This window comes from Opisthorchis viverrini (genome assembly GCF_000715545.1).
Source record: "Opisthorchis viverrini unplaced genomic scaffold opera_v5_230, whole genome shotgun sequence".
In the NCBI taxonomy this organism is placed as follows: Eukaryota; Metazoa; Platyhelminthes; class Trematoda; order Opisthorchiida; family Opisthorchiidae; genus Opisthorchis; species Opisthorchis viverrini.
The window spans coordinates 482,299-495,366 of NW_008751885.1; the positions used below are offsets into that span (position 1 = coordinate 482,299).

General features: G+C 42.8%; 1 protein-coding gene across 1 annotated transcript in view; it reads right to left on the reverse strand.

Moving 5' to 3' along the window:
* T265_08624 (hypothetical protein) overlaps positions 1 to 2,220 on the reverse strand; it is a gene marked incomplete at both ends in the record, with an annotated part of 24,860 nt that extends 22,640 nt beyond the window's left edge. Inside the window, one exon of the mRNA XM_009174486.1 lies at positions 2,182 to 2,220. Coding sequence (XP_009172750.1) covers positions 2,182 to 2,220 — 39 coding nt within the window. The remainder of the gene's footprint in view (positions 1 to 2,181) is intronic.
* Between the last annotated feature and the right edge of the window lie 10,848 nt (positions 2,221 to 13,068).

A 13,068-nucleotide genomic window follows, 5' to 3' on the forward strand; every position in this document is an offset into this window, starting at 1 on the left:
CGACTGCTCAATGGTGACTTCTTTTCACAGCTGAATGAACTCTCGTTTTATCTAACTAAATTGGCTCCCGTAAGTTGTTTTTCCGAATTCCTACGCAAATGTGTGTTTCCTGCCATTCTGTGCTACTCTTCTGTCGCCCTTCCCAGGCCTACTTGAGAAACACTTTTTTCGTTCAAACGAGGCCTGAAGCTCATCTCTCTGATCATGCTTACGTGCCTCGGCTCACTGTATTCTAGTTGTATTCTAGTCTTATTCTCTATTTTCTATCTCCCAGTTTATCCACGCATGCTCAGTAGTATGTCATCCTTTACATTCAGGTCTCCCAGCAAAGTGATCTTGAAGTCACATGAGAAATCATCTTCAAACACTACTTGTCAGCACTTTTATGCATAAAATCCAATTACCCCGTTTTCAGCTAGGCAACGCACTAACCCTGAAACTCTTCAAAATTCGACTCTAGGAAGCCTTGCCTACCTACTTGCCTCTTTAATGTTTTTCCTGCTTTGCGGTCAATTTTCGTTAGCCATTTTTGTGGTGAAGACGTACTTGAATCATTTCAGTCATACAAGTCAACCATCTGCTCATTTTGACGGGTCATGCAAGTCGTTTAAGACCTCAAGACCTGTGAGCTAACGACGGCTATTGACCGGTATGGCAGGCCACTCACCGAGAAACCTACCTGTCTGACCAAGGTTAGTTGCCCCTTGTAGCTTTGGTGCACATGACAAAGCAATGGGGGAGGGGAGTAGAGTAATGGAATGTGTTCATCTGATCATAATTTTGAAGCCCCTAACTGTGCACCTCAAAACTTGGTCGCAGATCGAGTTGTGTTTATACCTATTCTTATGAACACGGGAATGCACAAGCTCTTGGAATCGGCCCTTGTATGTCAAGGTCAAAGCAATTTAGACTGTGTTTCCCTTCCACTCTAATAAAATGCAAAGACGATACCGTTTCTAGGTCCATAGGGTTCTCTTTCAAGTAAAATAAAGCGCGCAATCCTAGTGCCCGAATTTGTACATGTAGCTACAAGGGAAAATATTTCTGTTGACTATGTCCCCTAACATTCCGAGTTCCCAAGAGTGACTACTGTGCACGTGTGACAGAACACTTTGGCAGCCGTTTAACCAGATCGACCGATAAAGTACCGCAAAGGTACAATATCTGGCGACTCTTGGATGCACGGAAAGGGGAATCTTGTGCAGCGCAGATCATGTTTTCCCGTAAAGACTCCTTGATTAGCTTGGGCTTAGCTCAACAAGGCAACACACACAGGTACGTTTAATCTTCGTCACTTAGCACACTTTGGTGTTTCATTTTGCATCCTACGTTATTATCTCTCTCATTTTAGCAAAAATACTCTATCTGGACCTTTGGTTCCTCACTACTTGACCACAACCTTGTCACTGTATCAATAATGGGACGTCGATTGAAATGGGTCCTGGTGAGTTGATCGAAAATTCGCTCTTTTTCGGGGCATGGTTCGAGCCGATCCACGAAAACCGCTTCTCCACGATGCACATACGTTCTGCGTATGCTACGGTTGTCCCACTCAAGACTAGCAGTCTTGAGTGATTTTTTTCTGACAAGATCTCATGGAATGGCAAGGGGTCTAGTTTACACGAGGCATCAAGGTTCAGCCAAAATCCACTTTTAAGAGCTTGAGCGTTCACGGGTCAGTCTGTATAAAACAGGGAACTGTGTGCGGCCAACTGTCTGTTACGCGCGCAAGCTCAGAGCACAGACCGATCGTCCTTTATTACGGGGTCATTTGCTGTTCAGTACAAAATATACCGCCAAACAGTAAATATCAAAACGGTAAGCATTTTCAGAGATAGAGAACTTTTGCCTCAAGAAGGGTGTATTCTCTCAAGAGAAGCAACTACTAAGAATTGTTTCATATGTTTTAAGCAGTTTACCAGTAATTGCTGGCAGCTGTTTCAGTTGCGTTTTCATCAGAAGTGTTTCTAATTTGGAGTGTGCTATCTGCAGCAGCCTTAAAATATTCTAATTAGTGATGAATTTGGTGTATAGTTTTGGCGGTTATTCACGGCTTAAATCCTCTTGCTTGTGAAACAGTATGGCAGAAGATCATGCGCCAATAGTAAGACCGATTGCTACGCATTTTCATAACCACATCTATGGACCTCTGAACGTTGTTGCCGTCTGACAATGACGTACGTCTTCAAAGGATTTGTCGTCCGTTAGTCTGGAGCCCATCTATGTGAACTATTTTCACAATACTACTAGTAGTAAGTAGTAATATGGGCTGTACCAAAGTTGGTTCTTGATTTTTTTCTTTTAGAGGTGCATTTTTCTTTTAGGCAGCTTAGTGGCGGTACATGAAGTCATTCTGGATGCTCGTTAACTGCCTCCAAATCGGCTTGATGATGCAAGGTTATTGAAGGATGGTGGCAGACCCATCTTCATTCAATCTTCTTGACATAATTAGAGTAAGAGAATTATTAAAATGAAGTTATATTCAACCGGACTCTTTTACCTTAGAGAGATTCGCTCATCCGATTTACCTCACCTCTTCATAACTACCTATTACTGCCGAACTTATGCCTGTTTTCTTGGTTGTTTGACAAGATACAACTATGTCACTCGTTAATTCCTCCTGAACAAGACTGAAACCTTCAAGTTAAACCGCATTGCACCTGAATCCTCTGCGTTGAATCATGGGCCTAACTTTACCATTGTGACTGCGAGACACTTGGCAATGAACCCTGGGACAGTCTAGAAGATAAGGAGCCCATTGTTGACACAAACAGGGTATGCCATCCATCCGCAGAAACTCACACGGCTTGGGTCCCCTTTCGTTCCGTTCTCCAATTTAGAGGTGTGCGATCCCATATCTGTTGATTTACCCGGTGACTGCTGGGGCAGAAGGAATGGGAACAACCTGTGACGTTTGGTGAACACATTGCAATTCGTTTTGAACCAGATAGCAAAGGTTTCCATATCTATTCCTTTGTTAGACAAATACGGTTTGATGCCTGGTTGAATAATAGTATAGTTTCGCATAATTCACTGATCTATTGCCGGCTCTCATGTGGACAACGGTCCTGTATGTATGTGAGCAACAAGCGATTTGGGCAAATTTTTGTCTGCCCCTTAAAGTCGTCAAAGATCGGCAAAGATTGGCTCCTCGAAATATGTCCACTCATATCCCACCATATACCAAGCTGGATGTTCCTTCGGTTCAAGCATCGTCAGTGATCGCAACAGAGGAACACATTGGTGGACTCCGAGCTCTACAAAACGTTTTTATATAAAGCTAAGGTCAAGTTAACTAATGGCTTTTAGATTCAGAGATCTATGGACGCAGACAGAGCATCAAAAACTATTATATGACACCTTGCTGAATGACTGTTTTACCATCTAGTCACGCCTCACAACTCGTTGTGCCGGAATATTTTGATTTCCCTAAGTGAGTGTTTGTGATCGCGTGCGATGCTTGGAAGTTATCTAGCCGGGAGTGAAACACGAGTTGCTGACTGTTCAAGATTAATCCAGGCTTCATGACATTATGAGTCAGTGATATCCCAGTCTCGAAGCTCATTTGACATGTATACCTTGCGTTTGAGGGTCATCCTAAACTAAATCAAGCCCTTGAAATGTGAAGCAATTAATGCTGAAGATTGAAGACAGCAAATAAAATGGTGATACCTCGTAGTCTGTCTTCTTACTGTTTAGAATGATCAGATAAAGAGTACTCAGTGTGTTCGATTAAACTGAATATACGTAACTTGTTTGAGTTCATTGACTGTTTGTCACGTCAGGTAATTAGCAAATGATCGTCATTAATGTGGTAAGGAGCAATCCTCCTTACGCTGCTTCAACTGTGCTTCTCTCTGAATTCCGTTGTTTACGCGGTTGACCAAAAGATGTCTAACATCTTTTAAGTGATTGGTCTAGCAGTCATGTCACTGCCACGTCATCTTTGGTCAGTTGAGAATGATTGATGCATCGGTCCTCACAAGTCTGACAAGACAGAACAGCGAGAAAATGTAATTCATGATGTGCTGATACTTTGGTTCTTGTCCGGAGGCCAGCCGTCCCTAATAACTGAACATCACATCATTTGTCACGTGCAGGACACGGACCAGACGAGGGTATGCCCTGATTGGTCAGAATATCGGCCAATCCGAGTCGAGCATCTTTGACTCGACGCTTCTCGCCCCTTCACGGAGATTCTGGTACGACCTTGTGGAACACCCTGTGACTTCCCTATAAATACAGATGTACTAATTTTCCTTTGTCACCATAAAGGGCTGCCCAGAATTACCGTGCCTTTTGATACACCATAGTGGGCGGAGCAGAAAGCCAAGGGACCGATACAGAGTTGTACTACCGTACATCAAGTCACAACAGTTGTAGAAGCCATGGGCACAAAATTTGCAACATCTATAAGACAGGTGTATAGCAGCAAACAGCAAGACAAAATGACACACTGTTTTAGAAAGTAATGACAAATAGCCGCTAGATTAATTGCCGGACCAAGTTTTCATCTCAGAAGACCAGTCGAAGAGGGACACAGGTTTCCTTGAGTTCTAATGCAGACAGAGAAACGCCAGACATGATAACCTTCTACAGACACACTAAATGAAGGTTCAGTGTAGGTCAAAGGCATCGGTTGGTTAGCGTGTGGTTAAATCTGATGGCAGATGAGTTAAGGAACTTGACACTGTGTTGGAAAATTAATACGTGGATACATTGGAGGCGAAATGGGACAAACTCCGCGTACTCAACTGAGGGCATTTGAAGACTAATAATCTCTGGTTGCTAAGCCTTTATATAAGTCTCTAAATTTGTCCAAATAACTTACTCAGCTGCCAGGTCAATACTGAACCAGAGGATTAGCCTGACTACTTAGCGTTTCAATTAAAATTTCGGCACATAAGCAAAGCCAGTCTACACTGAATAACCGCGTAGCACCACACAGTTGTTCCATCCTTACGGGGAATAATCGGTAGTGAGCATCTTAAGAATTGCCAGGGTGACTCGAACGGGCGATCTTCTGGTGAGCAAGTGAACTATAAACTTTTCCGCGACTGGCGGCTGATCAGTAGTGTGATTAACTCCCACGTAGACATGGTTTGGCACCTTTCATCCTCCAGCGCCATTGTCACATTTTGACTGATTTAGCGTTTATCTGACATTCCCTAGCAAGTTTATCTGAGGGCTTTTTAATGGCATTGTCTCAAGAAGATTTTCAGGTAGTCAACACAAGAGCAACAGAATTGAGAGCTACTCAAGACTAATATTTTACTGGTTGACACTTGTAACTAAGTGCGCTGTTCATAGAGTCAGATGTGTTTATCTACCCTAGAAAAAAGTCTGTCCGTCACATTTTGGCCTACAGGGGTACTTATTCACTATATGATCGTTGGCATTTGTTTCAGAGGGAGAAAGAATATTCTCGATACACAAAATGTGAGATTACTGAGAAGTTCAACTGGGAAGTTTGGTCTTACTTTCGGACTGATAATGAACATACCTATGTAATCAACTCTATCAAGCAACGGGGGACTGGTAATAAGGAAGTTACCTTAAGAGGAAAACGGCACTTGGGAACCAGCTGACATATTTTTCAATGTATGAGGAAGTTTACAACGGACAGCCTGAAGTTAGACCTTTTTAGAAAATGCCAAGGTTTTGATAGACCATCGAGATAGCATGGGGTGGGCAGAGTTTTGCTTGTTCAGAATTAATCTCAACGGAAAAGCTTTCTAGTAGAGACTCTCTCCTTCCTGGAATTTGATTTCAGACAGGCTTGTGCATTCCGCAGAAGAACTCCGTTGAACTGTGTTTGTAACAAGCTGCGTGATGAATCTGTTTGCCAAGTCTTCTGAGGAGCCAGTTAGTACGTGACTACATTGTGTGGTTTCCGTGAACGGCATTTTGTCTTGTCTAAATGAGAGCTAATCACACTGCTGATCAGGCACTGGTGGCCAAACGGCTAAGTGTTCAATTACTGGTCAGAATGTTCCGGGTTCGAAACCCCCACTGACGTTTCATGAGATTCTCAATAAGCTTTGCAGTGTCTTTCGGTTTTCCAGCATACGTTGGACTCACCGCAAAGACTATTCGTTATTTGAAACATTTTTATGTGTGCATTTCCTTCCTATATACATCAATCTACCGTCACATACTTTTGTCATTCGTCCCCGTCTACAAATGGCAATGTATCATTCCCATACCATGAGGGACAGACTCATAGGCGTTGGACAAGAAAATAAAGTCTTGTACATGGATTGCTGGTTTGATTAGCTTCCGATCATTTTAATCTTGAAATTTGAAATACGTGACATGCATTGTTCGGTACTGTTGTGCTCTAGACGGTACCTGTTCCCGTTATTTCTGTGCTTAAGCCTTATCCAACAAGGGAACGTTTGAACAACTTGAAATACAAACAGGGTAGATTTCCTGTGAGAACTGGAGCTGATCCGATGCCGTGCCACGTCCGGTTTAGGAGTTATTTGATTGGCAGTTTCTGACGCGTCAGTAGTGTTCAGTTAATCAAAGGTAATGGGTCATGTCTACAACATTCCAAATATAATAACACCGCCTCGTAACTTCCTCACATACATCTTTCAAAAATGGAGTCATAGCTTTTCTATAGAGCAAAATGTTGGTAGTTCAGGTAGCGTAAATGGTCGCTGGCTTGTTCGCTGAGCTGGGCGATTTGATTGCAAACGTTTTATCACCAGTCGAGGCGACAACAACACGGAAAATTATCCCCTGAAAACAACCAGCCGACAAAAACAGCATATACTTAAGTGGGATTCACGAATTTCTGTGGGTTCACTAATCAAATCTCTGACAGACCAAGCAGCACTACCAAGAACTTTTTCACCTGGGGAACCGAGCTTTTAGCGTGGTTTTTAAAGCCCCAACCACTAGGACATGGATGATACTTCAAATTTTAGTGGCAGATATCTTCTTCAGCGTCATGCATAGTTACTAGTCCCTCTTGAACATGCGACAAAATGCCTGATTAGGTATGAATTTTACCGAAAACGTTAAATGATGGAGGTTCGAGCGGACATCGGTGCTTAGTTAATGGTTCGTTGATAAAATATCAACTACTCTCGCTTGTTCTAATAACGTGTTAATAAGTTGTTACTGGTTTTCATATAGAGAAAAAGTTGGCAGCTCAGATAGCGCAGATGGTCGTTTGTTTACTCCCTGAGCTGGGCAATTTGATTGCAAACGTACTACTACGTGCAAAGAACCAACATCTCAACCGGAATAATCAAGGAGGAGCGAATATCAGGTTCACAAACTAAGAAACAAGGAAAACGTTGGAGTCAGATCAGTGAAGTTCACAAGCCGGAAATTGGAAGGGTCAAGAACAGAGGTCACTCCAGCATCGACCAGAGTACGAGGGCCACGTGGGTATCGACGAACTGGGACACAGGATAACAGAGCAACCAATGGAACCGCCCGACCGAACAACCAACAGTGATCGAAAGCCAGACCCGGCTAGCAGCAGGTATATTAACACACACGCAACACTACTCAGGGCACAACAACCAACCCATCGCTACGCAGCACTACGCTCCCTAACAACGCATTGATGATGTCACCTCGATTGGTGGTGAAACATTTGCAATCAAATTCCCCAGCTCAGCCAACAAACCAATGACCAAGATATTACTGAACATAAATAACTTTATCGTTGCACTCTTTGCCAGTGGAGCTACATCTGACGCGGGAAAGTGTCTGTTGAACACTTATGCCTTATTTCATCGTGGCGTGTAATTGTACCGAGTCATTAATAAAAATTGGAGGAACTTGAGATGATGTACTGGAATGCCTCACTAAGCCTCGGACTTACCGATGTGAACACTCCAGGTTTCAAATTACTGTCACTGTAAGCACAACATTAGTTTCCGAAATTTCTATACACAAGTTGTTATGCATGTAACTGGGAATGGAGGCCGAATTTCGATTTAGAGCAATCTACTACAATTAAATGTTTTGGTACAAATCTGGGACTCCTGGAAAAAGGTGCACTCCTAATGGTGAGTCACTCTGAGTAGCCAGCATTTACTGAGAGGTTTCACTAAAATCCAGGAGCTTGAGGCGGCCTTTATTTCTAGGAATTTTTTGTAAAGGGACTTATGATACACTCAAAAAAGAATGACGCCAATCTCCAAAAGCAAAACCCAAATTTGAACTGGTAACCGTGCGTAAATGGTCGCCTATAGGCTTGAGAACTTTCACGAGTATTCTTCTATGTTAGCTTCTATGCTCGTTGAGGCTGTTCTGCAATGCATGAAGCTGGTGGTAAACACTACAGGATTAAAAAACTGGTGGAACGCAATTCAAATTCTGCTTTGCTGTAAACACTCATATTCTGTTCGGGTAAGAGCTAATCACACTGCTGGTTAGCCGCTTGTGGTCAAACGGTTGAGTGTCAAAGATACTGGCCAAGAGGTCGCCAGTTCAAGACCTCCCAAAGTTTCGTAAAATTCACACTGCTAATGACACCTAACGAGGATGAAATGGCTGTACCAGACTTTTTCGCTTTTCAACACAGATTAGTTCCCATACAGCACGAGATCTCCATTAAAAATTCCCAACTACCCTCAGACGGTCAACAGTTTGTATACTACATCTTCCATCCGCCACAAATGGTTATACTACTTGGTTGGACATAGCGCACAGTTATTCAGCTTGGTGGTGGTGAAGGACATTTTTGACGACTTTGAGTTGAACACAAAAACATCTGGTGGTTTTGACCAGGGTAACTAAACAGCAGGTACCTGGCGGATCTCGACGTTTACAGTTCTACTTATCACTAATTAGTAGGAAAGTCACACTTGAGTGGGTGCACTCAGCAGAGGATGGATCGGCAGCTAAGATGAAACAAATCAGATGAATGATCTATCGCAACGGTGATGCACACGAATCCCATGCGAACAGTATATGAACTACTTAGGATGGTTTATCTAGCAAATAACGGAAACTGACTAAGCGCATTTGAAGAGAAAACCTCAGTAAAGTCAGGGTAAAAATCAAATCGCTTCAAACGCGGTTAATTGGATGGTCTTTTGACCGTTAGACTGACAAGTAGGCGAACCTTCCGTGGCCGTGGAAGCATCCATACCTTGGTGGAAATACTATTGATTGATTATTCCAGTTCTGTAGATCATGGACGTTCAAATGCTACGATCAAGGTTCTAAATAGGAATTACTAGAAGTATAACAGACAGCATTTGACTTACTCCTGCTCTGTAATTCACATTCTGGGCTGAACGTCTGCTTTTTAAAATTGAAGCACTCTGGTTAAAGTGCTTATCAACTCATGAGGTCACGTGGTCATTTACTGCTCAGATGAACCTCCAGCCAATCACACTGGTGTGCCACATCTGGTGTGCCAAATTCCAATCTTTGCGCATGTTAATGACACAGATGAACGTTAAACTGTCCTTAAGGACACAGGTTTTCTTATTGATAGGTTATAGAAAGCCTTTCTGCCAGTCAGAAGTACTAATTTAGCCTGAATGTTGTGGGGACGACAGCAATGCTGTTCAGGGGAACACCGTTGGCCAATCAAAAGCTTAGTTTGTTTTCACTTTCGTCTTGCATGCTGCGGATTAAGTAGCCCGCAGAATTTAGTGAGCATATTTTGTGTTTTCAAATGCATTGAAAATTTGTTACGTTCATTACCAATAACTAAGTTTATAACGCAGGTTCGTGTATAACCCTTCAATACAGTTGGGAAGGCTGTCTTCATAAAATAGACCGGACATCATCCTGCTGGTTGGATGAGCAGTGAGAGCATACGTGATTCGCTATTTCAAAATTCGCCGGCTTTACACTCCCTAATGTATCAGTCATCTAGAAAAAACCGCCCCGAGAAAAGGAAATATTTGCTGATGGGAGTCATCCAGTGGACTCATAGAGTCTTCCCTTGAGAAACAGATGAACAGGAAGTTGGCTAGGGCGTGTGTTTTCAGTAGCTGGTTTATTGTCCCGAAAAGCTTCTGATGTTCAATCAAAGGCGTGTTGCTGGGTTATCGCATATGTATGAGCACTTCAAGTACTTGGCCTCCCTAGAACAGGTTGGAAAACAATCTTTTCATTTTTGGCCCTTGTGTACACGTTTTTTGTAGTACCAGCCAAAAATAACCTGATTTTAAACCTAATCGTCCTCACTGCAGATGTACGGTGTTAGAAATCGATTGTGGTGAACTTAGTTCGTTTTAGCACGAAAAGGCTAGATCCGTCTGCGAAAATCTTTTTTAAAAGTTGTCTGTCTGGATCTCAGAATGGTTCAAGCTCCACGGCGCCACTCAATCTTGAAAATCTTGGGTAGATTTGCATTCCTATAGAGGCGATTAGGTATTTTGAATTGGTGGATAGTGTAGTCGTTGAAATATGCTAATTTTGGTTGTGTTCATTCCATTTAAATGCTTTGGTGTGAAGTGAACTTTTCATAACCTAAAGCGTTTCACCATTGATTTGATGTAACCATATTGTTTGAGTAGTCCAGACAATCATTCACCTTCAAGTTTACAGTGGAAAATAAGGGATGACGGTTTACACATGCTTCCTGAACTGGGTCACCGACATAACAAAGGTTTTGCGGATTAAAAAATGGCGTTTCCACATCCTCAGGAGCAATATTTTCCTGCTCATTCACTTCCCTTTGTTTTGATGGGTGGAAGTTTGAACGATTCGATTAGTGAAGGGCAGTCAACTCAAATTTCGTCAAGTTCGCTAGTCGCCCTTGTGACCATGGTCGCGTTGCCAGGTTGACGGTGAAGCTGCGCGTGCCACCTTCAGCTTATCGGCTTGTCCGGCAACCGGGTTACCTTAATCCTTTTGTCTGGAAGACAAGACAGCTTGTGTTGCTATGTCTACAGTGGACCAGACGGGGCACGTGACGGAGATGTGAGAGCAGCACAGCCGTGTTGCATGACGGTCACAGCTGCCTGCCATGTGATCCATGTAAACCGCGCACAGCTTTCCGTGTACAGATAAGCGAGTGACAGGCTCCACCAACATGGAGATGAGGGGATTGGTGGGGGCTGTGAAATGGTGGTTGAAGTACCAGAGGAACATCACGTCAGACGATTTCAGTATGAGCCGCGACTTAAGAGAATAAGATCCTTGAAATGATACTACAGTGACTCGGCATTTAGTTTCATGATTTTAACACTATCTTTCAAAATGGAAACTCAATGGACGCCATGCAAATCACTAGTAATGTCGTGTTCTATCAGTACGCAATATTTCGAAGGATTGCTCAGAAAACATCGTTTAAATTCCTGTAGAACGTGCGTTTTGGCATCTGTTTATTTGAAATAGGATGATACGCGATGGGTACGGAGAAGAGGCAACATCAGATTGATGACGAGCGTGTTTTACAGGACGCTGAACTAATCCATGCAATATTTGCTACACTGTTTTGCTGACACAGAATGCAGTCCCCTTTGTCGCGGTGCCTGGTAGATGATGCCGAATGACTGACCGGACCGATCAGCTGATCTGTTTTGATCAGGTAAATGGCGGTAGCACCTGCCACATATTTGATCACTTCAGGTTCTCTGGTATTTTGAGATAAACACCGAACAGCCCAGCTCACATGGCCTGTGTAACTATAGAGGAGTCATGGGTCGGCACTTTATTCTTGAGATTCACACAGTTGATATGTTCCTGTGTGTGTCACAAGACGTGACAGTTGCAGAACCCATTGGACACTTTGTGCAATTTATTTCAGCTTTGGATTTATCTTTCTAAGGAAATAATGCCTTCTGCTGAGGAACAAAATTAAATGCTCATTCTGATGAACTCTTCTGGGGATGGTCTCTCGAGAAGAACACAAAAATCCATAAACGAGTGTTGTCTACATCATCGAAGCGGATGTCTTCTGCATACTACAGCCGGATGCCAAACATACTTCCCGGGGAGATAGGAGAGATCTCCAATCGTTCGGCATGCCATTTAATATGGAATCTATTTGGAATTTTCGAGATTCCGGCATATATTTCAATCCTGAACACAGCGTCAGCAGTACCAGTTTCATAATACAAAGTTTAGAGTTTCTCAGTAATAACCGTGAGAGTATGAAAGGATTGCACAATGCTTTAAGCCACTGTTGACCTGGAGACCTCGACAGCATCCCAGAGTCAATGAACAAAAATGGAGGGAAGCCGACAGTCTCTGAGGTTCTCAAACAATGGAGATAGGTGTCGAATTTGAGATGTGCGGACCAAACATCCACTCTGCAACAAGTAATAGGGCCTTCCCAATGTTTCGGCGACTTCAGAAATGCATCAGCAGTCAGATATCATTGGGAATAATTCTACTAGCCAAAGGTGTTCCACTCACCAAAACTTGACAACCCGCATAAGACACAAAAAATCTAAGTTTATTAATCCGGTAATTAATGCTCATACCAACAATAATAATAATCCGGTATTCCAGTAAGATTCGTATCGAGAGTTAGCTCATGCTCCTGGTATCATCTCTCAGGGTGAGAGCACGGAAAAAGTTCAACGAGAACCAGATAATATAGTATGTATAGTATGTATGGTTCTCTTAGTCTTAGGAAAACACAGCAAATTGCAGTATGGTTCTTGAATTCGTTCGTTTTTGGAATTATTGTTGTTCACTAATTCTAGAGCGACCTTCACAACCGCGACTGATATTTATGTGTGACCTTGGGCCTACTGCATTGTGGCAAATGTCCGATGACTGGGAAAACTTCAGATGGAAAGTAACAGAGCCTGCCCACATTTCATTTACATCCATTGGTCACGCAACGTGAAAAATGAATTTAGGAGACAGACGTACATCATGAAGCTGTGAGAAAAACAACACTGGTTGCGAAAGCTGGAGAAGTGTTAGGTTAGCGGAATACACTCATTTGCAAACTAATTTGTTTTTTTCGAGAGATTCACCTGAAAGCCAGCTGAATCTCTCTTTTGTGATGTTTCCAGGCAACTGAATGTGCTGCATCAGGCCGCCTCATGTTCGAGGTATCGTGATACATGCATATTTGTAATGCAATAACTTCGTGCAATTTGGTTTCAAGTAGAACATGAG